This window comes from Colletotrichum chrysophilum (assembly GCF_026319265.1).
Source record: "Colletotrichum chrysophilum strain AFK26 chromosome Unknown scaffold_255, whole genome shotgun sequence".
NCBI lineage: Eukaryota > Fungi > Ascomycota > Sordariomycetes > Glomerellales > Glomerellaceae > Colletotrichum > Colletotrichum chrysophilum.
The window spans coordinates 1,406-27,959 of NW_026517542.1; the positions used below are offsets into that span (position 1 = coordinate 1,406).

Here is a 26,554-nt window from a genome sequence, read left to right on the forward strand (position 1 = left end):
TCCTCTCCGTTCCTGAGCTCTGTGACGTGATGCGCTTGCTGCTGCTGCCGTTTTTGAGGCCATTCAGATCGAATTGAGAGCTTCGCGCTGCTGGTCTTGAATGCCTCCTCGTATCCTTGAAAAGATCATATTCTACCGTACAGAAACATTGCCCATCCGACGAAAACCCCCTATTCGAAGCTTCCGCGCCGTCCACCCTTCGTGATCCAGTCGATACGTCCGCAAGCCACTGTCCCGCGACCGAAGCCTCCCAAAGACGCGGCCGAAGCATACCAGACCGCCTTCCAATGGGACCGATGTCCAGCCTCGCAAGGCCTGGCAATCCAGAAACCGCGGCCTCCAACCCGCCAATATGACACCATCCCGAGCATCGAATTCATCACACCCATCCCGAATGGCTTGACGTCAACCCGCCGCGGGCCTATCCGTACGCGCAACCTTCCCATACATTCCGTCACCGACCAGACGTGACTCCCGAACACCTGCAGGCAAGAGTCAGCCCGTTGCCCGTTGCCCGTACACCACGTCAGCTCCTCGTACTGATACTTCGGAACCGCAGTTGCTCGACACCCCCCTGCCTGCTGCCTCAACAAACCTACCTACCTTACTCCCGTCGTCACGAACCGGTGGAATAAGATTTACACTTTTGGGTCCGAATTGTCTGCGAGAATGCGCCGGGCGGCATTGGCAGGAGTTGGAGGCCACGCCCGGGGATATCCTTGAACGTCGACACCGGCGTCAACGGCGATGAACCTGTCCTGTCTGGTCTGTACTGTCAACTGCATGGAAGATACGCATGCGCCTCTCGAACATGATCACGACCTTCAATGACAACTACGATGGGGTATTAATGGTAAGAGTTCTGCTAGCCAGGCGGTGCCAGTTAGCTACCCGGGCAGTGTCTACACACGTACATCCTCTCAAGCGACTACGTATCCTGTGTACTCGCTCTCATCGTCGTTATCATTATTATCATCAAAAAGATTATTATTATCAATATCATTTTTATCATCAATATCATTATTATCGTCATCGCCGTCGTCGCCGTCTTCGTCGTCTCTATCATCTTTATTATCTTCATCGTCTTCATCGTCTCCGTCATCTATTGTCTTCGTCGTCTATCGTCGTCTTCGTCGTCTATTGTCGTCTGTTGTCTTCGTCATCTATTGTCTTCGTCGTCTATCGTCGTCTATCGTCATCTTCGTCCACCGTCGTCCACCATCGTCGTCGTCCTTCGCCATTATTATTATCACTGCCTTCATTGTTTTCTCCGTTATCAATGTCCTTATGAAATAGTATTTGGCGTGCTAGAAGACTGCCTGGGTCGCTAACTGTAGCTGGCTGACACTGCGCAGCTTCTAAAAGTCAATGGTATTGCTGCTACTATTGATTATATAGGAAATAAGCTATATGTTTGAGGGTTTGAGGAAGCTACTCGTTCTCACACGATGTGGACCCTCTGGTTATGCTTATCGAGTGTCATCTCCGATACATGATGTCCCGGCTCCGCATCCGAGACCACGGTGGAATCACGCAGGGGCCTTGCAGCAGTCGCCTTCATCATCGTCGGCTTCGATGTCGATGTGATGGCACCCTTGTCAAACCCTCCAGACGCGCAGCCAGCACCACTCCAGGCGGCATTAGCCGCAGCTTTCCAAACTTCCGACACATCGGCCATCATGTCCAAGGTCCAGAAGAGACGACAGTCGGCAGGCTCGTTGACAAACTGGGCTGGAACACCATCCTCCAGGTTATCAGCCAAGATCTGGTCCCGCACATTCAGGCGAGCTTCTGTGCTGCGTCGCATTGGTAGGTCCGTCAACCGTTGCAACAACGCCCTTTGCTCGGCAGAAACCTCTACCAAGTCAGACGCGAGAGCTTCCTGGGTCAGGTTGAAGATATCGCTGTACCGCAAAACCTGGGCGCCCTTCACACCGCCTACTGCTTGCATTGGCTTCTTCTCAGGTCTGCCGCCAACTACGACGCTCTTGACGCCCACTTTTTTCATCTCTGATGCGAACAGGGAGCAAGTCGAGGCGCAGTACCCATCCGTCAGCAGAATAATATTCTCGGCTTTAAAGGGCTGAGTAAAGTTCCGACGGTTTCCGTACCCCGTTACCTCGATGCCGATCCCGAACGTTTCGTTTGCCGTTGTCAGGTTATTACTCAGATCCGAACGGACGACGGCTGTGTACGGGTCGCCAGCCCACATGTTGGGGGCGAATTTGGCGTCGAAGGACGTGAAATGCTCCCCAGACACGTTGAGGTCGAAGCGGTAGTTCCACCAGCTTTGAGCCCAGCTCACAGCCTCCTCACTCGGCGACGTTGCGGGGTCGATCTTTCCGGCGGCTTCAGACACAATATTGGCCATCGCCATGAACTGCTCGTTTTCTCTCCACCGGCTGAAACCCCCTTGCTCAATCTTTGGAAAGAATTGGCGAAACAGATCAATTCCTGACAAAACATATCCACCCGGGTTCATCTGCAAGTCGATAATGATACGGGACTTGCCATCAGTCCGGCATGCCTGGAGGAACTCCTCAACGGCTTTCTGGAATGTCCTTGGACTGCCGGGGTCAAAGCCGGGGATGGACAGCACTGCCACATCTTCAAGGTCACCGGCGTCCAAGTAGAAGCCTGAGACCTTTCCATCATTGGTGCTTACCACTGGAGATAGGGCTGCTTCGAGCTGGTCATTCTCCGTCGTTGAGGCTTGCGAGGCTGCTGTACCCAGCGAAGATGAGTTGCCAGCGCAGAACTTTTGGTAAAACGACTCTCCATCCGTCACGCCTGCAAAGCTGGCTTTGACAACAGCAATATTGGCGGCGGACTCCGTCTCCCCTGTTGCGAACTCTGCCGTCGTGTTCTCGCCAGGGTACAGGTACTTGTGCCAACCGCCAATTCTGAACAAGCCCGATGTGCTCCCGGCGTTGATCTTGGCTCTGGAAAAGAACATGGCGTTGTATGCGGCATCCAGATCCTGGTTTCCGGCAACCGTCTCGACGATGCTCTGAACGTATTCCGACGAATTGACTCCGTTCAGCCGCGTCAGAATCCTGGCCTCGTCTCGCTTCGCGCCGACCTCTTCCCATTTCTTGATGACCGGAAGCGATGTCGGGTCCTTACTGTAAGACACCAACCCGAACGGACGTACATACTCGAAGACGCCTGTCAAAGCATCAGGCATGAACTGGAAATGCCCGTCACGAGCCTTCGCTGTCAAAACGAAGAGGTCTTCCTGGAAGGCTAGCTCGCCGTCGTATTTGTCGGCCTCAAGGTTCGCGCGCACTGTCTCCAGGTGACTGACGACATCGAAAGGGCCAGGCTCATAGTCCGCAGGCGGGCTTTTGAGGAACGCCAGGTCCGACTGCCACTCGAGATACGGTCGGATTGAATCAACTAGCTCGATGGCAGCATCCTTGTGCAGAGGTACCGACTTGAGGCAGTCGTACGCGACTTTGGCTGGTACAGTGGGAGATGCGCCTATAAAGAGTTTTTGTCAGCCTCGAATTCAATATGGCGAGGAAGTCAGGCAGTGTCAATTGGCTAGCCGTCGTCGTCCACCGCCGTCGTCCATCGTCGTCGTCTATGTCGTCGTCGTCTATCGTCGCCGTTCATCATTGCCGTCTATCGTCGTTGTCTATTATTACCATCTGTTGTACCTTATACTTCTACGAGGACGATGGTAGTAGAGAAAACGATAGGGGCAGCGATGAGGATAATGATATTAGATAGCGACGATGGACGAAGACGATGATGGACGACGACATAGACCACGAAGATATAGACTATGACGATGATAGACGAAGACGACGATAGACGAAGACGACGGTAGACCACGACGACGACATAGACCATGACGACGATAGACGACAACGACGATGGACGACGACGGCTAGCCAATTGACACTGCCCGGCAAACCAGACTCATGGCGGGATACACACGAATTGCCTACCTCGGAACGCTGATGCCCAGCTGCGGCTTACCACTTCGCATGGCTCTGTTGGAGTCGGCGAATCGGATGGAGGCGTGGTTGACGGCTTGATGAGCGTTGTGAAAGACGCCGAGGCCGTCTGGTTTGACTGAGACTGGGTCGTGGTGGTCGAAGTGACTGGCGGCGGGCCTGCTGCAGTGGAAGTTGGAACGACCGTGGGCACCCTTGTTCCGATGCAAGAGCAGGCACTCGACAGCCGAGTCGAGAAGGCGCCGGCGTCGAGCGAGTCACCAAAGCAGTGAGAAGCAAAAGAAGGGATGTCGGTACTGGCCACCGACTGGGCAATGAAAGTCGTGCAAAATGATTGGGCTGGACTAAGGCGTCCGGGGGTCTGGGTCGCGACGAGAGCTCGAATACAGTTGTCAGCAGCGCAGTCTGCAGCAACAAGTGCCACAGCCGGAAGCAGCATCAATATCGAAGGAACCATCTTCGACAACTACGACCCGCTTTAAAGAGTGAATTGGGTAAGAGCGGGTGTTGTGTCGTCCCGGCCCCTGTCGCCCATTGCTGTCGTCCGTCGCTGTCGTCCATATATACCCGTCGCGCGATGGCCTTAGTCTCCCTCCCTACACCTGTCATGCGGTATTGTGGGTGTTTGCTGGAACAGACGATCGGAGATATATTGTTTTGTCTTGGGCTAATCTCTCGGTAGCAAGCGAGCGTTATGGGTCCACCACCAAATATGGCGATCTCAATCCTCGAATACGAGACAGGACCAGCGATCTCCCGCCAGCATATCAGCCTCATGCGTCCCCCGCCAGTCCAGCGTTTCTAAATGGCATCTTCATCCGCTACTACTATCTACTTTTTGACTCTTGCGCGAACCATTCCATGACCGACACCAGGCCTTGAGAAGCCGTTTTTCAATGCAGGAATTCCTGGGTCTTAGTAGTTGCGGCCATCCCGATACCTGACTCGCGGCGGAGCCATGCACCTCCCGAGGTGGAGTGCTTGATTTCCACGATATTTTCCATCTCTTTCAACGTCATTCAAGGGATCGACGGAACCGGCGACTCGCGATTGTTTGTGGGACCACGGTCGCTTTTGTTTCTTGGTTTCCTGTATGACATAGCAGGGTGCACGCACTCCAGCAATCCCTTGCATGAGGATTTACTGACAGGCAAAGAGCCAGTGCTCTCGCCAGCGTCTTTTATTCCCCCACAGCTTCAGACTAACACCTGTTGTCAAGTTCCTGCGTATTCGTGACTGCGAGCTTCGCATCTTTCAAGCATACACATCACTAGTCACTAGTGATGGCTTGTTTTGGCTGTTGAACTCTTCAAATCCTGCCCCCAACCTGGCATGCCCTCCCGATGATCAACAGCCAGCTATGGCGATGTCTTGCTCTCACTGCTGATGGCAACCTCCCAAATCCGTTATGAAATGTCTACAATGTCAGGATGCTTTCTTTCATCAAATTTAGAGTCGCTAGAAACAATGTAATAGCCACCATTCTTCATCTCAAAGGAGCACTCGACTCCCTTGTGCCCTTCATTGATGTTCCTATTTACATTATCAACAGGCAAATAACTACAGCCAGGACCCAGAAAGAAGCTGCAATGTTGTCGGAAAGCAGACTGCCATGATCTTCAAGCACATGATCTTCATGAACTCTCATGTCAATTCCGCCTGCTATCCAACCGACGCAAAATGCAATGCCAGGACACCGAGCAATATTCACCTGCCAGCTCGGCGTCAAGTCTCAGAACGGTCAAATTCGACGACTCAGATTCTTACAACAGCGCCGCACCAAGCCCGAAGACAGTCAACGTCTACGATGAAGACTGGTACATACGGAATACCCGCGAGCACCCCGACCCCGAGGTCGTGGAGGCGAACATCGGGAATGCGAAGCGAGGCAAGGACGAGAGCGCACTGTACATCGCCCGCCAGAAGAATGGCCGTCCACACGCCGTCCTCGCGGGCGTGAGCATGCCCAAACCTCCGCCCAAGGGGGCATACGCAGGTCGCTGGAATTACATCGAGTTCGTCCCGGAATGGAACGACCCGTTGTGGGTAGACCCCCAGCTCGAGATCGATGAGGAGGACCCCAACAAGCGCATTGTTCGTCCTAAGGACCTGCTGCGGTACCTGCGTCCCGCGCAGCGCCCCGAAGATCAGATCCGGAAGCCCACGGCTATGGCGTTGCGGTTCGGCATATTCCCCATGCGTCAGGACGGCCGGTCTAGGATGACGCCGACGAGAAGCACATTTCGACAGTTTGCTGTCAATGGCACCGCTAACAAGATCTGTGGCGCGGACGTTGCCAGGGAGGCTGAGGAGCTCGCCAAGAATTGGGGCGATGACAGCGTCGAAGCGCTTTTGCAAAGATACGCAAGTCTGGATCCCAGCGGCAAAGGCAGACTTTCGGAACAGAGTGCCTTCGTCCTCAATGCCATGACGAGCATGCAAGAGGATGAGGACTGGCAAAGGATTCTCTTTCTGGGAGCTACTACCAACGAAGTGAGACCATATCCGTCGGATGGCAACAGCAGCGCTAACAAAACCTCAGCTATTGGACCATGGCGTCTTATCGTTCGGAAACGACTCCCGCATCACGCTGAAGAGCCCCGTGCATAGGTGTGAAGTCACAGCCCATGTTCGGAAGATAAGTGCAACTGACTCCTTGATAGACTTTTTCGTAGGGATAGATGGGAATCGCCTCTTTGGCGCGGTGATAGCGAGAACACCCCCAGACTAGTTTATCAAGTTGGAAATCATAAGGGCGAGCTAGATCCTGGCGTAGGTCAATTGCTTTTCGCAGCTTGGCTGCTTGAGGAATACTTGCTAACGAACAAATGCGAACAGAGCGATGATTATGTATGGGAATGTCTTCAGCCCGCCTTGGTACTGGCGTCTCGAATGCTGTTCTACCTCGAAGGACACGATCCGTTTTGGAAAGCGCTTTGCGATGTCTGGAACAGAATGCCTGTTCCAGAATCACGCGACGATCGGCCGCAAGATCAGAGAGATCGGTGGCCGATGTTTACTTTCTCCAAGAACCCTGACCCCCTGCCCCCCGGCGGCCAGCCCTTCATCCCGCCAGAGTACTACCAGCTCCTGGATCCCATCGAAACCACCGCGAACGTCCTCAACGACTGGCTGGTGTTGAACATCACAAGCACATTCCACACGGAGAACGAAGCAGAAGGGCAGCCCCTGAACGGCATCACGTTTGCCGAAGACGATGGGACGATTCGTACGTGTCTCGGAGCCGATGACATTTATCCGCTGCTTGTGCAGGGGTACACTACGGATGAACGACTTGTGTTTTCCTTTCGTGTTGCGACTACCTTGATTCATGAGGTGGCGGTAAGTCTCGCAGGAAGCCTCGTTATGTTGCGGCTAGCTAACACGTCACAGCACGCTGTCACCTACGCCCACAGGAACTGGATGCACTCGCCCGGGCCCTCCACCCTGCCGATTATATCTGGCCATCCTGCCGTAGAAAATTCGATTGCCTCCATAGGAAAACTTCTTTTCGCTCATCAAAGAACCCCGGAGCCGTTCTTTGAGCAAGAGCAGAGATGCGAAGTGGGCTTCTCGTTGGAGAATCACGTAAGACGCCTCCCTAGCGATTCCTTCCACAGTTTTGTTAACAACCTTGAAGCTCTATGGAGGTACTGCCTGGCCTTTGATCGGCCGGAGTTCACATGTCCACCCCAAACATCTGTACCCTACAGCCTGCGGCCTCACTTTGTACCGCTGGCCGCGGGCGTTGCACCAAGACCCTCCCGGCGACGACGAAACCCGCAAAGACCCCAGCGACGCGATCCTCAAAACCCCGATTCTCGTCTCGAACCAGTACGCGACATTCATATCAGTAGCCCAGGTACTCCGCTTCTTCACCGAAGAGTGGTGGACCACCGAGATCCCGCGCTTTGGATCTGCCGCGATGCGCCTCAACACAGATATGCCCACCAGGATCCTTCCGCCCCCTGACCGGACGATGCCAACCTTCGAAGACGCAGACCTCCTGCCGAAGCAGTGGGATTTGTGGAACGAATGGCCTGATGACCTGCTGAAGACGAATCCTTTGGTGTACGAGTTCCTGATGTCCCTGACCCAGGAGCATCTGAACCTGGCATGCGCGAAGGCCAAGTGGCAGGTGGACTACCTCAGCTGGAAAGAGAGACAGTGGTTGCTCCTCAACACGGGCGCGCAGGCTACCATCATTGTTATCGAGGCTGTGATCGGGGCGACTTACCGACGGAACCTCGTGAATATGACGCATCAGGAGCTCCAGAAATGGAAGGACGAGGCGCTGTTGGGGTACCAGAACTTGTTGGCCCGGTTCACCAAAAGCATGCAAGGTCGCAAGCTGAAATTGCCGGCGCCGTCACTGAATCTCGTCAACGCAGACACATTCTGGGACAACATCGGCACCGTGGCGCAGGGGGCCGGCCGGAGACTCGCCGAGCTTTTACGGACGTATTACGGAGAGCTTCAGTACGAAATCCACACAATCATGGGCTTGTACCTGGACATCTTCAACCTCGGCGACGAGGATCGGATCAGGTTCACGGTACAGCCGGTGATACGGACTCTGAAAGCTCGAGCCCAAACACTGGCCGGTCTTCACGAGGAGATCATCACCCTGGTCAACCAGCCGCAAGCCACGCGAATGTACCCGGGTATCGCGGAGGAGTTCAGGCCCATGTTCGAACGGGGATTCGAGACGACCAAGTACTTGTTCGGGTGGTCTGGGGAGATCACGCGGATCAAGCTGGAGAACTGGGCCCTCCTGCTCCCGCTCATTCCCAACATCCATATTGCGCACCGTCCGTCTTCGGCGCGGTTATTCACCTTTGCGCGGAGGGAGATTGAGCTGTTGCCGGCGAAGGAGTTTGAGGCGGTGCAGAACTATGTGTGCACGATTCAGAATGCGACCAGCCACACGAAAGAGGCGATCAACACCATCAATGCGGATAGTTTGAAGCGGGACGTCGATTACATGCTGCGCGGTGCGGTGAGCAGGATCAAGGACATCTTTGGCGGTGTTCTGCACGAGGCCTCGGACGAGGCGCTGGACTCTAAGGTGCCTGACGTGGGCGAGAGGCCGATCAAGAGGGTGAAGTACAACCCGCCTAGTCTTGAGAAACCGATGCTGGTCAAGGCTTCGACGGCTGCAGCTGCGAGAAAGTCTGGCTTCACGATACACGACTCGAAGAAGGCACAGTCCGGGAGGAGACGCGCAAGTGTGATGCCGCAAAATCATCCCAGCACAATCTCCGACAACCACCAGGCGCAAGGAAAGCCGGCAGTTTTCGGTGTTTCGACCATTGACTCCCATACCCCCAAGCTGCCCACCACGGACATATTTGCCATCAAAACCGCAGGCTTCGCGCCCATGGCCGGCATCGAGCATACCGGCTCCAGCACGCTCGCACCATCGCACCCCGTGTCGGTCAACTTGTTCGCTGCGCCGTATGCGCTTACGGGCACGCTGACTGGGGACTTGGTGCGCGAGGCGGAGATGATGGAGGAGCGCAGGCATTCACTGTTTACGAATAACCATGCGGGAGAATATCGTGATCCGAAGGGCAATGGGCTGGAGTCGCCTGAGACGCCCAAGTTTGTGAGCAGATTCCCCAATCCGAATGATGGGACGCCCTGAGGGAGGTTTGGAGGTGATCTTCCGGGTTTGGATGTATTGGAGTTTTGACTTGATTTGTTCCATTGAATTGTCATTTTCCCGCGGCTTTTATTCTAAAAGATTTGTTTTCTCATCATAGATGCTGGTGACCCAGGAAAATGCTACAGCTGAGAACCGTTAACTAGATCTGGCAACCCGGCAGAGTCGGAGGCGGATATTGACGATTCAAGATCCACTCAGGCCGCCGCCTAGGTTGGGATCGATGCTGGAGCCTTATCATATTAGTCTCACCACCGTTCTGACCGACATATTGAGTCTTATTCTTGAAATCGAGGCGCCTCTTATTTTTTTCCTACTTAGGCTAGCCGTATAAGTCTCGTTATCTCTTTCTGATGGTTTCACTTCTATAGTTGCATGATAAACCGGGTTGTCCAACACTAATAGCTTGAATACTAATATAAGAGGTAGCTATATTAGAACAAGTAGGTCCTTAGATTAATAGAGATAGTAAGGTTGAGAAGAAGAGGGGGCAGTGGCTGCTTAGTAGCCTTAGTATGATCTGCGATTGCAGAATCTTAATCAGTAAAAAGGAAACATTCGAAACAAAGCAAATATTAAGTGCCTGGCGACAGAATAAATAGAGTAAAACATCAATTTCAGACAAGAAGCTCTCAAGCTCCTAGGTAAGGAAACACCATCTCCTCATCCGACTCCAAGATTCCGTTCAAGTAAGCCGTGATCAAAGGATCAATCCCAGCCTTACCAGCCTTAGCAACCCAATCCTTCATCTCAACAGACTCGAATTTCCCCTCATACTCCTGCTCCAAATGCTCTCTGAACTTGTCAACAGGTACTTTGACTCCGCTGGAGTGATGCTTGAATGACACGCCTCCAGTCCCGCGTTGAGCCATAATCAGGGCTGACTCAACAATACCCATGGCAACGTCATCTACAGATTTGAAGTCAATGTATCCCCGACCCCTGGTCACGAGAGGCGCACACTTCATTTGCAGCGAGTATCGCAATATAGCGTTCATGCTGTCGGAGTTGGGCGCCTGGTCGCCGACGACGATGCAAGGGCGATGGACCTCGACAGCCCAGGCCTTCTCAGTCTGGCTGGTGACAACCTTGTTCAGACTCTCCAGAAAGACTTCGCCAACCCATTTGGTCGCGGTAAGTCCCTCTCTTCCATCGCCAGCGGGCATCCACTCTGCCATGGAACAGGGCACCTGCTCTGTGTTGCCGGCGAGTAACGGGACTCGGTTGCTAGAGACGAAGAGCAATGGCACAGAGCGAGGGAGTGCCAGCGCGGCGAGACGATGCGTAGCAGAGACATTCGGGGCCTTGAGGGCAGCGTAGTTGTTCAGACAGTGTCCACTGGAGCCGGCATGGATGATGATATCAGCTGTATCCCTGAGGCAAGATGCCTCGGAAGGGGTGAGGCCGAGCTTTGGGTCTGCAAGACTCCCACCGAAAGTGTTGACCGTCTTACTTGGGTTGGCTTCGATGGTCTTATGGATATCGCCGTGACTGCCCTCTTGTTCGTCTTCGAGAGCGATGCAGTTCACGGTCTGGACTGCGGGCGTTTGCAAGAGGGTTTGAAGCACACGACCGCCGAGGAAACCATCCGCGCCGGTGAGGACGACATTGAGACCTTTGAACTTTGCGGGCTGGGATTTCCCACTCTCCTTGGACATCCCATGGACCCTCTCTTTGAGCCAGTGAGGAATTTCAGCTTCCCTTTGCCAGTCAATGTCGTCGTTCACCTCTTCAGCAATGTCCGCGTCTCGCTGGGCAAAGACAGCTTCGGCCATGGTTTTGAGCGTGCTGGCGCTGTACAATGCTCTTGTCATGACGTGCACACCCATAGACTCCCGAATCAAGGCTTGCAGCCTCATCAAGAGCAGGGAATTGCCACCGCGAAGAAAGAAGTCCGACGACGGTACGATGCGTCCCATGGTCGAAGAAGCAGCAGATGGAAGGACCTTCTCCCAGAGAAGACGAAGTTCGCCTTCGCGGAGGTTCATGCTAGCATCTTCCTCCTTCTCATTTACGGACTCGGCTTGAGTGGGATCGGTCTCGGGAAGAGGAAGTCTGGCAACGGCCTTGCGATCGAGTTTACCGTTGGGGTTGGTAGGGAGATCAGCCATGGTTATTATGGCAGCCGGGATGAAATACTGCGGCAAGCGGCCGTGCAGACGACGAAGTATGGTATTGATTTCCGAGTCAGTCAAGGCCGTGTCGATGTAGAGATTTGGAGAGACAGTCGCGTGGGCTACCAAGATGTCTCCGCGACGGGAGACGACGACGCTGGAAAGCAAGCCCTCGGACGCTTGGAGAAGTGCGGTCTCCACCTCCTCCAGCTCAAGGCGCAAGCCGCGCAGCTTGATTTGAGTGTCTCCCTCGAGGCGACCGACACAGAGAAGAGTACCGTCAGAGAGAAGTCGGCCAGAATCTCCAGTTCGGTAGAGAACCTCACCAGTGTCTGAGTCTGAGATGAACTTCTTCTGAGTCTCGTCGGGAAGACCTAGATAGCCCCGAACAGAAACTCCCTTACCGCCAATGCAAATCTCGCCAGTGTGGTGAATTGGCTGTGGGTGACCCATGCCATTGAGGATACGGATCGTGTAGTTTGGCAATGCCTTGCCCACAGCAAATTGCGTTCTCAGCCGCTGTTCTACAGACTCCGCTGGTTGGCCAGGTTGGGCCTCGGACAGATTCTTGATAGCGACTGTCTGGAAAGTTGCAGCGGCGGTGATCTCAGTCGGCCCGTAACAGTTCGTCACCGTCAAACCCTCCAACCCCAAAAGCTGGAGCTCTCTTTTCAACTGTGCTGTGACGATCTCTCCACCCATGCAGGCATGCTTCCATGCCTTGTGACTGCGTAGGGAAGATGATCCGTACTTGCACCAGGCGAGGTACTCCGAGGGAGTAGCGATTGTCAAAGAGACACCGTGGTCAACCATCAGAGTCGTCAACGCCACCGGATCACGCCGCATGTCGCGAGGTGCGACGACAAGAGCTCCGCCGTTGGCCAGCGAGCAGAAAGTCTGGATGAGGGACATGTCGAAGCCGAGAGAGCTGTGCTGAAGGGCACGCTCTCGGCCGAGGGACAAGACATGGCTCTTCAGCGCCAGGTGGTTGACGAAGTTGCCTTGAGTGAGCACAATGCCCTTGGGCGTGCCAGTTGAGCCAGATGTGAAAAGGAGAACAGCGGGGGCATCTGCGTCGGACGCTACGGGTGCATCTGTCTCGGCATTGGCAGACGGGGGGACATCGTCAAGGCTGATCTGCTTGAAAGACGCACTGGATTCGTCTCCCAAGTCAAGGAGATGCTGTTCCGTGGCAGGGTGGAAGATTATCATAGTGGGTTCGCAAGTGCGGATCATGGCTGCGTGACGCGCGATTGGCAAGCTGGTATCCAAAGGAACGTAGACACAGCCGCTCTGGAGGACAGCAAGCATCGCAACAGTCATATCGACCGAAGGCTCGCAAAGAACAGCGACGTAGTCGCCGGGCGCACATTCAGCGAGGCTAAGTGCTTTGACTACTGCGTCGACACGTCCAGCAAGTTCGCTGTAGGAGAGGGTGGAGCGACCGCAGATGATGGCCGGCTCATTGGGATGAAGCTGGGACATGTCTTTGAACCGCTGGGAGAGAGTTGATGGCCAGCCAAAGTCCAATACGGGACCCTTTCCAAGTTCAAGAGCTTCTGTAACACAAGAATCATCATAGATCGGAGCCTTCTCAATGGAAAGATCTGAGTTCGCCGCAAACGCTTGAAGAAGTCGGATGTACGAATCGGCCACTGCAGTGAGAGGTTAGTGTGATGGCTTCCTGGAACGAGGGGAAAATTGATACACTTACTTCCTCGTGTGGCCTCTTCGCTGTAAAGCTTGCCTTGACAATGCAAGTCAATGGTGCACGCCTTTTCCAAGTCCATGATTCCAAGACTGATGTCGTAAGGCGGCTGCACATCCTTGCCATCCTCCAGACTTAACGTCATCTTGCAATCACGACCAAGAGCCATCTCACCCCAGCCACCACTCGCAGCGCGGTAATTAATTGCGGCCTGGAAGAGGGGTGGTGTGTCGCCGTCTGCCCAGCGAGGAGTGTCCAACGCGTCCAGGAGAACATCGAATGGGACACCAGCATGGGCGAAAGCTGAGAGAGCCTTCCGAGAGGCGGCCTGGGCAACAGCAGAAAATGTTTGGGTGGGAACGATATTTGTCCGAACGGGGAGAACATTGACGAAGCAACCGACCATGCGAGTGACAGCCTCATCAGAGGATGCGTCACGGTTCGCATCTACAACTCCAACGCACACATCCTGGATGTTGGCTTGTCGAGCAAGGAAGACCTGGTAGACTGAAAGATAGAAATGGAAGGAGCTGATCCGAAGAGACTTGCAAGTCTCTTTGACCGCAGAGACAAGCGCCGGGGGGATTTCGCGGTAGACGCTTTGGATCTTGGAATCCAGGGCCTCTTCCTGGCGAGACGGCCGAGACCGAACTGATGCAGAAGGCAGAAGCGGCAAGGCCTCTGGCAACGTGGCCAGCTCCTCGCGCCAAAACTTCAATCGATCAGCATAGCATCCCGCCGATTCGTCTTCCCACTGTTTCTCGGTGTACTCGAGATGGGAGATGTCCGACCCCAGACGCTCCAGTCGATAAGCGCGATCCAGGTCCCGAAGAAACAGAGACCAGCCAGCAACATCGGTGATGATGTGGTGATAACCGAACACAAAGTCATGCTCATCCCTGCTACGACTGAGAACCGTCATGCCCATCGTCCTGCCCGTCTCAACATCCCAGACACGAGTCTTGAACTTGTCCATGACCTGCTTGAAGTCAAGGTCGCTAGCTTCAGCAACGTGGTCCAGCTCGAACAGAGACGATGCCATGAGGCCCTGTACTGGTCTGCCGTCGCCAACGCGCTGATAAAAGCTCATCCGTAGGCACTCGTGGTACTGGGTCGTGGTTTTCAGAGCGTGGCGCAGGCGCATCATGTTGACAGGTCCAGAAACGCGGTAGTGAAAGACCATGTTGTAGGCAGCCGGGTCAGTGATGTGCTTGCTGAGGAACCAGATGCGAGCTTGGGCGCGAGACATTCGCTTCTCCCGAAGGATTTCGGGCTTAGATTCGGCAGCGGAAGCGACAGTCTCGATCTTAGCCTTCCCCTTCTCGGAAAATGAAGTAATGGGGTCATTGTAGGGGTCATTGTCGTTGGAGATCGAGGTAGCCTCGCTGTCAACGGCGTCTCGAGTTTGGCTTCCATTGATTGAGCCGGTAGCGTCATCTTCCTTGCCCGAGTTGCTGCTACCGCTGCTACTCGAAGACGCCTTGGCCGCAGCAGGAACTGCAGGAGGCGGAACAGGGAGATCGGTAGGCTTCACTCTCTCCTTCTTGCCACCCTCTTTCAAAACCTTCGCCATCAGCGTCCTCGCCGCACCAGTGCAGACTTGCGTGACGCTGTCTCCGCCCAAAATTCTGACCACTGGAACGTCTGCACCAACCTCTTTCAAGAACCAGTTACGGATCTCGACAGCAACGAGTGAGTCAATTCCAAGATCGATAACCGGGTGATGGGAATTCTCTGCGGTCTTTCCAGCAGGAAGTTGTAACATGGAATCAAGGCGAGAGCAGAATGCCTCGACGACGACAGCGACCGCATCTCCCTCACTCTCGGCATCCTCAACTGCCTGCCGTACACTACCAGCAACAGCCCCACATGCGCCATTGCCAACAGCATCATCACCGTGCAGAGGGATCCAGGGAGTCATATGGCTCAGTCTCGGATCCTTGAGCCAATGGATTCTCTCTTCGAGGCCGTCTACCTCGTCTGCAGGAACAGGCTTGGTGGGGGGCTCGATACCCATGATGATATCTGGAGAAATGGTACTTCCCGGTCTGCCACCTCTGACGGCCTGTGCAAACGCATGGTGCACATCGGTCTCAGACAGTCTCATCATACGGATGCGATCGAAGTGCTCCGCGAGATGGTCGGTACGCTCCTTGGACTTGACAATGTAGCCGACATCCGTGATGTGACCAATATGAATAACCGATCCGGAAAGACCACGAGCGCGACGAGCAGCAGCAAGGGAGGTCATGTATAAGTTGCCAATGTGGTAGTTGGCCTGTCCGATGTTGCCGATAGTGGACGCAGAAGAAGAAAGCATAACGAAGAAGTCGAGTTTCTCTTTCTGGTCGGCGGCCTCAAGCCGCGAGAATACGGAATCCAGGTTTTCAGTTCCGTCGACCTTGGCCGCGAGGGTTCCGTTGAGCTCTTCGATACTCATGTCGAGGAAGAATCGATCCTGCAGCACCATGGCACATTGGGCCACACCCGCGATAGGTGGCATGGTGGAGCGAATCTCCTGCACCACAGTCTCGACTACCTCGCGAGAGGTAACGTCCATAGGAACAACGCGGATCGTAGCCCCGAGACGCTCTGCTTCCGAGAGAACAGTAGAATCGACGCTGGGGTTGCGGGAAGTGATAACAAGATGCCTGGCGCCATGGTCGATCGCCCACTTGCAAAGAGACAGACCCAGGCCGCCGGCAGCACCGACCATGAGGTAGGTGCGGTCAGGGCGGAAGAGTCCCTCAGTAGGAAGACTTGGGACAGTGACCGGCAGGGATTTGGATGAATCCGTCTGCCAATTCGTGATGTAGCGCTTGGTTGACAGGGCGGCAGCGTTAGATTTGGGCAAGGCTGCAGCTTCGATGATGTCGATGCCGGTTTCATTGCCCATCAGCTCCTGGCCCTCAGCCGAAGACCTTTCAAGCAACGACGCTGCGAATGTCTTGTCGCCAAGGAATGTCCTGCGCAAAAGCTGCGCGTCCAGCTGTACAACTTGGCAACCCAGAGGCAAACACTCCCGAAAGCTTTCACCAATGGCGGTCGAGGATGCAGGGCAGTCTACGAACAGACCAATGCCGTGAGGCACTGCCCTTTGAAGAGCACGCATCGGAGATTGTTCGTGCAACTTCGTCCACGAGTCAGGAGCGTCAGCATCGGTGGTAGCAAAGTGCGCAACGATACCCTGCTTCGAAAGTTGGGCAGACACAGCCTTGGCAAAAGATTGATCGGCGCCGTAGAGAAGAACCGGCTTGCCAGGCGTCACCAACGACGTCACAATGCCTGAGAGAACGTGGTTAGTGGTGGCAATGAGCATGCTTGGAGTGCAAGCCTCTGCAGGTACCGGCACCACACGATCGCGCGGGACATGAACCACCGAGGCGTTCAGCTTGTGAGCTGCCACCACCGGAGAAGAGGTGACAACATCGGTACCGCAGACGAGATAGACACTGTTGAACAGCGTAGTCGGGATGTGCAGGGCGTACTGGACTTGGATTGCGACCTCGTCTGCCTCGACGACATCGTCAGCAGAGGCCTGGAGCGCCATTCTCGCCGTGGGTCCGGCTGGCTCCATCACGACAACGGGCGATTCGGTAGCGTCAACATGTTTCGTGACGGTGCGACTCGAGGCGAGAAAGACATCGTTCAGGTCTTGATCCATAATGACACGCGGGATGAGCGTTTCCCCGCTCTTCAGGAACTCAATCTCAGGCTCAACTGCCCAAAGTGGCTTTCCGGTGTCGTCCTCATCGGCATCGGGTTGTTCTGCCGTCTCTCGGAGCCTGAGGAAAGACTCGATGCATCGCCTCGCCGCCACGCCCGGGGCGACGCCGCTCTCGAGACCAAGGGTCTGCAAGTTCAGGTGCGGCATCTCAACTGGAGCAATGCGTGCAATGCCATGGAACATGGTGGCGCGGGGTGCATGGGTTTTGGTGGCAGTGGTGGCGGAAGACACCCAAAGCAGGTTGCGAACCTTCATCAACATGGTCTGCACAGTAGTGAGCCGCTCCCCGCTCATGGTGGATGCGAAGATGGGCTCGTCAAGATCTTGAAGGCACACGATGTCAGTTCCGGTGGGGTGAGATCCGATGTTAGCGAGATCATCCTCAGTCAGCGCGTCTAAGCTGTTGACTGTCTTGACAAATTTGCGCCAAGACCGCGGGATAAGCTTCTGCATCTCAGAAAGCATCTTGGCTGTGGCCAGCTTCTTGCCACCGATGAAGATGAGGCCACCTTCAGGGGCTGAGCTGGTGCCGATCTCGGTCAGGGGTTCACGAAGGCGTTGGATCCTGTCGTCGATAGCCTGACTGACAAGTACCGTGACAGTGTGCTTATCTTCGTCGGCGTGATCGTGGACGACCATGTCCAGCCCCGAGAACCCGGAATCATTGAGAACTTCCTCCCAACGGAGCACGGGTACGGTCGCCCGGAGTTGGCGATCCTCTTCTTCTCCAGCCCACCAAGTAGGAAGACCGCTGAAGATGAACGGCTTGCTCAAGTTTTCGAAGCCAGTCGTCTCGGCGATGAGAAGGTATCCACCTGGGCGCAAAAGCTTGCGAATATTGTCCATCGTCGTCGACAAGTTCTTAGTCGCATGGAGAACGTTTGTCGCGATGATGACATCGTAAGAGTGAGCGGCGAAGCCCTGGGCGGTAGGTTCATTGTTGATGTCCAGAGTGTCGAAGCGCATCTTGTCTGCGAAGTCTGCGAACTTCTCTTGCGCCGCAGGCAAGAACATCGACGACGCGTCAGTGAAGGTGTAAGCGGCGTAAGCGTCCTTGATAGTGTTGAGCACCTTCGACGCCGTGCCGCCTGCACCGCCACCAATTTCGAGCATATTGGTACGGGGATACTTGTGCGTGATCTGGGACACGGCATCCGCGAGGAACTTGTTGGAGCGGTCGCAGCCCAAGTCATCCGTGAAGAAGCGGTTCAGCAAGTTATCTCTCATCATGACTTGAAGCTGGTCGGTCTCTCCGCGGACGATGCCGGGATAGTTCTGGCCCAGGGCGTTGAGCAGTTGCAACTGGACTGGATTGTCAGGATACTTAGCGCTGACGCTATCCAGAACATCAGCCTCATCCGCCATCCACTCCCGCCGAAGAACAGAGTGCTGGCCCTTTTCAACCAGTTCAAGTATTTCGCGATTGGCCTTCAGCATACGCTGGTGGTACCATGAAAACTTGCTTTGGTCTTCATCTACCAACGCATCGTCCAGAGAACGAGCCCAGTACAACGCGACACGCTCAAAGTCCTCCGTTTGGCGAAGCAACTCGGCATCATCGGCCTCGTTGCGAGCGGGCTCAGTCAAACCCAACGCAACATCGTGCGTCCACACCGTCTTGGCAAAGATGGGTCTGTCGCGTGACGAGTCCTGTTCGCCGACCTTGTTAAGAGACAAGCCTTCGACTTGGGCGAGAGTGCGACCGGACACCCCATCATACAAGCTCAGGTCGCCAACAACGGAAGATGCGGTACGCTTGACAGCCCAACTCTCGAAGTCGGTCTTGACGCTGCCAGTCTCATCCCTCTGTGCCACGATGGGGCTGACGCGGACGCGGCGTACATGCGAGGGCAGCAACGCGGAAGTGATTAAGCCACTAGCGGGGTGTGCCAAAGCAACGAACAACGTTTGGAACGCAACGTCGAGGACTGCAGGATGCATGATCATGTCGCTTCTAGCCAATTTGTGCTCGGGCCAGACGCCTGTTGCGCTTGAGTAGTCCAAGACGCGCTGGCTGTTGACGAGGGCATGGAAGGGGCCAGAGTAGGACAGGCCAACTTTGTCGAACATGCCATAGACACGCTTGCAGTCAACATCCACAGTGTGCTGATTCTCAAGATCACGAGGCGGTAGGATCGGCTCGCCCTCGGCCAGTTGTCCAAGATGGACAGCCAATTCGCCTTTGCAGACATGCAGCATCGACGTGCCTGCGGGATCAGCGCGAACGTAGTACGCGAACTCGGCACGCAGGGTATCCTTTGAAGGCGGTCCTCCTTCCTTTTGTCGAACACTGAAGACTGCCTCAACGCCCTCCTTATTGTCAGGGATGACTACCGGACGGAGAATATCCACGTTCTCAACCTCGAACAGGCGCACATCACGACCGGCAGCCTTGGCGATCTCACGTCCAGCTTCAACCGCCATTGACATATAAGCTGCAGCGGGGAGCAAGACTTCGCCAAGGACTGTGTGGCCACGGAGCCAGGGCACCTCATGCAGGCGGAGAAGGTTCCGCCAACGAAGTTCGCGCTGGTTGTCGTCGATAGCGCGGCGGCCGAGGAGCTCGTGGTGGCGCTCGTCGGCAAGACGGAAGCGACGGGACATGGTCGACTCACGCCAGTAGACCCTTTCGTGTTCCCACGAGTAGGTCGGAAGATCCTTGAGAACCCTTGGTGCCGGCGCTTGACCCTCCTCATAGAAGGCTTCACGGTAACCCTTGAAGTCCAGTGTCGATGGACCGAGCTGGGCCCAGACGGTGCCGATGGCAGCGGAAAATGCCTCGAAATCGGATGAACCCCGCTTCAGCACGCCGTTGTACAAAGGAACGGAGCCGTACACGTTCTTGAGAGTCTGTTCTACAGGTCCCTTAAGAGCCGGGTGCGGGCCAACCTCGATTGCTAAATCAAAAGGTCCGCCGTGCCAGATGGAAGACTCGATGGCCTGGGAGAACAGAACAGTCTGTACCATGTTCGAAACCCAGTACGGGCCTTTCAACTCGCTCAAACCGCCCTTGAGCAGCTCGGTGTCGCCGCGCACACTGGAACTCCAGATAGCCTTGCCAGGCTTCGGCTGTGAGATCTGGATGTCGCACGCCAACAAGCTTCGGAGGTATGGCTCTGCACAGGGTTGCATGTGATGCGAGTGGTACGCGGTGTCAACCTTCAAGGCACGTGCAAAGACATCATCGGCGGTGAGCATCTCTCTTGCCTCCTCGATGGCATCCGCGTCTCCAGAGAGCGTCACGGTAGACGGCGCATTGCTGGCAGCCACGCGCAGACGTCCCTCGAACTGCGGTTTTCCGCAAAGAAGCATGGCCTTGGCAAGCGAGAGACCCGCGGCAAGCATAGCGCCCTTCTGACCTTTGGCACCCTTTGCGAGGCGGGCGTGGAGGCCGCGGTAGTAGGCGATCTGCATGGCGGCGCGGCGGTTGATGATACCCGATGCGTAGACAGCGGCGATCTCACCGGAGGAGTGGCCGACGACGGCATCGAAGACGACGCCGGATGCAGTGAGAAGATCAATGAGGCCGAGCTGAACAGCGGTACAGACGGGCTGCGATAGAGCTGCTTCACCGAGGCGAGAAGACGACTGCTCGGCCTGAAGCTCTTCAATAAGAGACCAAGCTGGTGCATCAGCAGCGGGAAGATTGCGCAGGGTCTCTTCGCACTCTTCGAGAGTCTTGCGGAAGAGCGGGGAGCAGGCTAGAAGTTGCCTTCCCATCGTAGCCCACTGAGCACCTTGGCCGGTGAAGACGCCGAGAACACCAGGAACTTCTTTGGGATTGAGAAGGCGGGGCTGGTATCCGACGTTGCTGCTGGATGACTTGGATTCGGTTGCAACCCATTCCTCCATGTTGGCAATGATCGCGTCCCTAGAAGACCCGGAGAAGTGCGTGCGGACGCGGTGGGTGGTACGGCGTGTCTGAAGAACCCAGCTTAAGTCGCCGAGATCGAGATCGGGATGAGCCTTGATGTGCTCCAAATGAGCTTGAACAGACCGCAAAAGGGAATGGCCAGATGCGGCAGAAAACATCAAGGGGCCGATGACGCCGCCGGTCGGTTTGTGATCCGAAGTGGCCTCCTCGAAGCTTTCGAGAATGGCGTGGGAGTTCGTCCCGCCGAAACCGAAGCTGTTCACGCTGGCGCGAGCCGGAACGCCCTGTGCCAGCTTAGGCCAGGGAATCGGGGCCGTGGGGATCTGCAGCGGGCCGTAGAACTTCTTGATGGCTGGGTTGAGTTCGTTGAAGTGCAGGTTTGGCGGGATAGTGCGGTTCTTGATGGCGAGGAGTGCCTTCATGACGCCAGCCAAACCGGCACAGCCCTCCAAGTGTCCGATGATGGTCTTGATTGAGCCAACGTACAACGGATGATCGTCGGTGTTCGAGCCGGGTGCAACTGCGAAGGCCTCGCTGACGGCGCGCGCCTCGACGGGATCACCTGCAGGCGTTCCTGTGCCGTGGCACTCGACTGAAGATTGACATATTAGTGTTGATGAAGATTAAGGAGGGAAAGACCAAGAAACTCACAATACTGCGGCCGGTCGATGATTGGATCCAGACCAGCACGCTGATAGGTACTGTGAATCAGGGCCTTCTGCGTCGGAGCAAAAGGCATCGTGATACCGGGACTAAGGCCATCAGAGTTGACGCCTGTTCCGCGGATGAGACCCTCAATGTGATCGCCGTCCTCCAAGGCACGGCTCAGCCTCTTCAGGATCACAGCCGATGTACCTTCACCTCTGGCATAACCGTTAGCGTCCTTATCCCACATCCGTGAGCGCGCATCAGGGGAAAGCATGTGAAGCTTCGACTCGGTGATATACACGCTCGGGTCCAGAATGAGATTGACACCCGCTACGACAGCCGTCTCGCTATCACCATTGAGCAAGCCCTGTGCACCATAGTGCAGGGCAACAAGGGAGCTAGAGCACGCAGTGTCGATGGTTGCAGAGGGTCCCTTGAGATCGAAGATGTAGGATATACGATTTGACATGATGCTATAGGCCGTACCCGTGGCGGCGTACTGGGCCAGAGTCTCGGGATCTCTGAGCTGGATTTGTGCCCAGTCGTTGGTCATGACGCCGACGTGAACGGAGGTAAGCGAGCCGCGAAGCTGCTCAAGAGTGAGGCCCGCAGACTCGAACGCCTCGTATACTATCTCAAGCAACTGGCGCTGCTGTGGGTCCATGCCCTCTGCCTCCTTGGGCGCGATGCCGAAAAAGGAGGCGTCGAACTTGCGGCTGTCATGGTCCGGGCCGAGGGTGTATGATTTATTTGTGACGTTGGTCGAACCGTGGTGCTCGCCGTCACGGTGGTAGAATCGGTTGAGACTGATGCGCTCCGGGTCGAACTCCTGAAGCAGATCGCGAGGCTTCTGAAGAAGATCCCACAGTCTTGAAGGGGAGGTCGAGCCGCCGGGGAAGCGGCAGGATGAGCCTATGATGGCGATGGGCTCCTTGGCGTAGTCGTGCGTGGCCATTGTGGGATACGAGTCTATGCCTCGGGCGTGAGCATTGACGTATGGTTGGCGATGAATAGTTCGTGATTTACCTATGATATGATTGGACGTATCTTATGAAAGTAAATCGACCAAGATGCACCAGATTTTATACTCTTTGCGATACGAAGAGGTGTAATACGATATGTGGACGTATGGCTCTCTTGTCTGAGGATCGAGAGCAACAATGGCTAATGTTGACAAAATGACGATAATGACGATGTTGATGGGCCGAATCTGCTTGAAATATTGCACCGCATACTCGCCATTGACGGTATCTACAAGATTAGCACTACAGAGCTCACAGGGTTCCTTATCCCTTCGAGCTTCAAGACCGAGTGGCGGGATCATTCCGAGTGGCAAGGGACCTTTCGGAAAATGTGCAGCCTCGTAGGATTCCCCGGTGGCGTGGGGCCGCGAACAAGGGGCGGCGGCCATTTCGAAGCTTGTTCTTTACTCCGCGTGCGTCTAGGGGACGGGAACCTGCACTTATAGAAGCGGTTTCATAGGATCCATTCTCCTTTAGGAAGTTCGGATAAGACGAAACTGGAGATTAGGAACGGGTTTTGTTTTTGGCCAGTACCATGTCAGCGGCGCTTCTTTGGCAGATGGAATCTGACGGGCGCCACCTGCGGGAACCAAGGCGGCGGCAGACCGGCCGCAAACCCCGTCTTACTCCGCTGACTGGAGGATTTGAGAGGATATGCTCCGGGCGGGTTCCGGAGGTCGTGGAAGCTAGCCATACAGCCACGGGCTATTTTGAGACTTCATCTCGGGGCAGATAGGGCTGATATGCACTCGCATATCTGTCTCTTGGGCTTTTATGTCGGCTCCGTTCCACCAGTCCAGCGCCACATCATCGGGAGCATCACTTGATACTTCAACCTTCAGACTTCAAATTTCAAACTTTAGATCCCTCCTAATTCGTGAGAAAGGAGAAACCCGCGAAGGGGTAGACCAACACCGCAAATCCTCAGAATGGTGCTATCAAACACCCTCCCGTCAACGCAGACGGCGTTGAAAATCACCGGCTCCAGCGCTGTTGCGCTACAACAAGACACTGCCCTACCAGAAATCCAACCCTCGGATGTCCTAGTTCGTGTCGCCTATGTTTCGATAGGTCCCGTCGACAGCAAGTCCGCCGAGATGTCCCCAGCGGTCGGCGCAACCAGCGGCACTGAGTTCGCGGGTGTCATCGTTGCCTTGGGAATATCCGTCGCAAGATCTGACAACGCCGTCCGCGTGAAGCGCCATATGCGCCAGCTGGAAATTGGTGACCGCGTCGTTGGCGGAATATTTGGCAACAACCCTCTCCGCCGTGACAACGGCGCCTTCGCCGAATACGTCGCCGTTCCGGCACGGCTCATCTGGCATGTCCCCACGAGCATGGATCTCGCGGCGGCGGTGACACTACCCACCGCACTCGCAACTGTCGGGTTGTCGCTGTTCCAGTACATGAAGCTTCCGATGCCATCGCCTAATTCCTCAGCCGACCATGACACGGCGGGCTCATGGGTGCTGGTGCACGGCGGCGGCACGTCGACAGGGTGCATGGCGATCCAAGTGCTTAAGTGGGCGGGATTCAGAATCGTAACCACATGCGGTTCGGCAGAGAGCAAGGCGCGCGCCGAGAGCCTCGGTGCGGAAGTCGTCTTCGATTACCACTCGCCGACCTGCGGATCGGAGATCCTAGAGCATACCGAAGGCGCTCTGGGACTTGCTCTCGACTGTATTACGGATACCTCGTCGATGGCGCTGTGTTACGAAGCGCTGGGGAGCAAGGGAGGCCGGTATGTCGGCCTAGACTTCTTCCCCCTGCGCGGCCACACGCGTCGAAGTGTTGTGCCTGACTGGGTATGCACGTACACGCAGTTTGGTAACCCGGTCGCGTGGGCGCCGCCGTACAACCTCGACGCGAGGCCGGAGGATTTGAGATGCGCGGAAGCATGGTACTCAGTCTCACAACGCTTGCTGGATGAAGGCATGATTGACCCGCATCCGAGAGAAGACCGGAGCGGAGGGCTGGCCGCTGTTGGAGAGGGGATGAAGGAGGTAAGGCAGGGTCAGGTCAAGGGCAAGAAGTTGGTTTACTGTGTGTCTGACGCGCTGGCGGTAGCCGTAGCATAAGAAGCAGTAGTGGCGTTTGATGTCAGATAGACCATTTCGTCCCAACTGCGTTCGGTTCTTTAGTCTGGCATTCCGAATAGGAGTCAATGAGATCTTGGAAATTGCGCAGAAAACGAGCTTGTTGCAACACAGGAAACTGAGTCATGTACATTCGCACGGATCATCGAACAAGTGCTGCCAGCTGGCAGAATTTCAGCACGATCATTCAATTGCGTTTGCATCGATCTGCCGCGGAACGACCTTACAAGTTTCTCAGTACCATGGCAATCGGTAGTAAACTTCGGACACCCTGAGTCCCACCAGACAAACGATCCAGGCTAGAAACTTGATGACATGCTGTGTAGCTAGGGCCCAGACGTTGTCAATTCAATGAAGCAAGTGATGGTCATCGACGGATATGGAATACGGGGATCACCACCTGATACACAAATGAGGCAGGCCTCCGGCGAAACAAAGACGGTGCTGACAGAATCCCGTCCTGACACTGCATTTCTCTTGCTCCGCGGCGGGAAATCGGACTAAAGGCCCACAGCTGGCACACATTCAGCACCACATGGAATCTGGCGGAGAATCTCTGGGGTGCGCTCGGTACGTATGCTTACACGTTTCCTCCACTATTTCGTTGACTGTCTGCCTCATCCAATCATATGTGAGTAATGGATACTGGATCTAACCGCATGTAGAACAGACTCCGGCCGGTGTACAATGGGTCGGAGTATTTGGAGGCGTGAACAAGCTGAATAACCCGTACGGATACTCAAAGCCCAATTCAGCAATCAGCCGCTTGACGGCAAATATGCCCGGAATTTATGGAAAACACCATCATACTTTTATAGTCCGTGTTGGCGTGCTGGGAAGATCAAATCCATTTGCTATGCCTAGCAGTCTGGCAGTTGGCCTCATTTTCTACATGAGTTTTGTGTTTCGATATTTGAATCAACGCTTGTATCAAGTCAGTGGGTAAATCTCAGTGTTCCACGCATTCCATTTAGACAAGTTCATTATGGCTATGAAGAAAGGAACCATTCTTGTAACCGGTGCTAGTGTACGCAATTCCCAAACTGTATCTGCTCTCCAGAGTAGCTCTGAAGTGCCCGCTCGTCTTACTAACATCAACTGCATCCAGGGCGGTCTCGGAGTCGCACTTGCATCTCATGTTTCAACAGTCTATCCGGCCTACCACGGCATCTTCACGGTCCGCAACGCCTCCGCTCCCAATGCCTCGCTAGAAGCAGCCATTGGCCCCAACACGTCTCACGAGGTCCTATCACTCGACTTGGGCAACAACGCCAGCATTCGTGCTGCCGCGGCCTCCATCAATCAACGCGTCTCATCCGGCGCCATCCCCCCTATCAGAGTGCTCGTCCTTAACGCCGGCTTCTTAGAGTTCGCAGAGCAGACATACTCGAAAGACGGCTTCGATATGAGCTTCGCGGCGAACTACCTCGGTCACTTCCTCCTCACATTGCTTCTCTTGGAGAGCCTTGCCAAAGAGCGCGGGAGAGTGGTTTGGGTAGGGAGTAACGTGCATGACCCCTCTCGCCCGGGCATCTCGGCGCGAATCTACCCGGATGAGAAGTGGCAAACGTTCATGCGGGATGGAACTGCGGATGGGATTGCCAAGGGGACGTGGAGCTCCAAGGAAGATGACCCGACTTTCCGGAGCGGCTTCCGTAGGTACGGCGCAGCGAAGATGTGTGTTGCCATATCGGTGTAAGGATTTTCCATCCTGCTCACACGGAAAGATACTGAC

General features: G+C 55.2%; 5 protein-coding genes across 5 annotated transcripts; 3 read left to right on the plus strand and 2 right to left on the minus strand.

Annotated features, from left to right (window-relative positions):
• Positions 1-1,441: 1,441 nt before the first annotated feature.
• On the minus strand, positions 1,442-3,858 carry COL26b_013766 (uncharacterized protein; the record flags this gene model as incomplete). The annotated part of the gene is made up of 2 exons (XM_053186355.1): positions 1,442-3,483; positions 3,831-3,858. The coding sequence occupies 2 exons, from the start codon at positions 3,856-3,858 to the stop codon at positions 1,442-1,444; spliced, it is 2,070 nt and encodes a 689-aa protein (XP_053029689.1).
• Positions 3,859-5,645: 1,787 nt separating this feature from the next.
• On the plus strand, positions 5,646-9,612 carry COL26b_013767 (uncharacterized protein; the record flags this gene model as incomplete). The annotated part of the gene is made up of 4 exons (XM_053186356.1): positions 5,646-6,458; positions 6,804-7,307; positions 7,359-7,553; positions 7,606-9,612. The coding sequence occupies 4 exons, from the start codon at positions 5,646-5,648 to the stop codon at positions 9,610-9,612; spliced, it is 3,519 nt and encodes a 1,172-aa protein (XP_053029690.1).
• Positions 9,613-10,262: 650 nt separating this feature from the next.
• Positions 10,263-22,656, minus strand: COL26b_013768 (putative Hybrid PKS-NRPS biosynthetic cluster; the record flags this gene model as incomplete). Its single annotated transcript, XM_053186357.1, has 3 exons — positions 10,263-13,399; positions 13,459-21,645; positions 21,705-22,656. 3 exons carry the CDS (start codon positions 22,654-22,656, stop codon positions 10,263-10,265), a joined length of 12,276 nt encoding a protein of 4,091 aa, XP_053029691.1.
• Positions 22,657-23,652: 996 nt separating this feature from the next.
• COL26b_013769 (putative secondary metabolism biosynthetic enzyme) lies at positions 23,653-24,801 on the plus strand (the record flags this gene model as incomplete). The annotated part of the gene is made up of 1 exon (XM_053186358.1): positions 23,653-24,801. The coding sequence occupies one exon, from the start codon at positions 23,653-23,655 to the stop codon at positions 24,799-24,801; it is 1,149 nt and encodes a 382-aa protein (XP_053029692.1).
• Positions 24,802-25,810: 1,009 nt separating this feature from the next.
• Positions 25,811-26,518, plus strand: COL26b_013770 (uncharacterized protein; the record flags this gene model as incomplete). Its single annotated transcript, XM_053186359.1, has 1 exon — positions 25,811-26,518. One exon carries the CDS (start codon positions 25,811-25,813, stop codon positions 26,516-26,518), a length of 708 nt encoding a protein of 235 aa, XP_053029693.1.
• Positions 26,519-26,554: the final 36 nt, after the last annotated feature.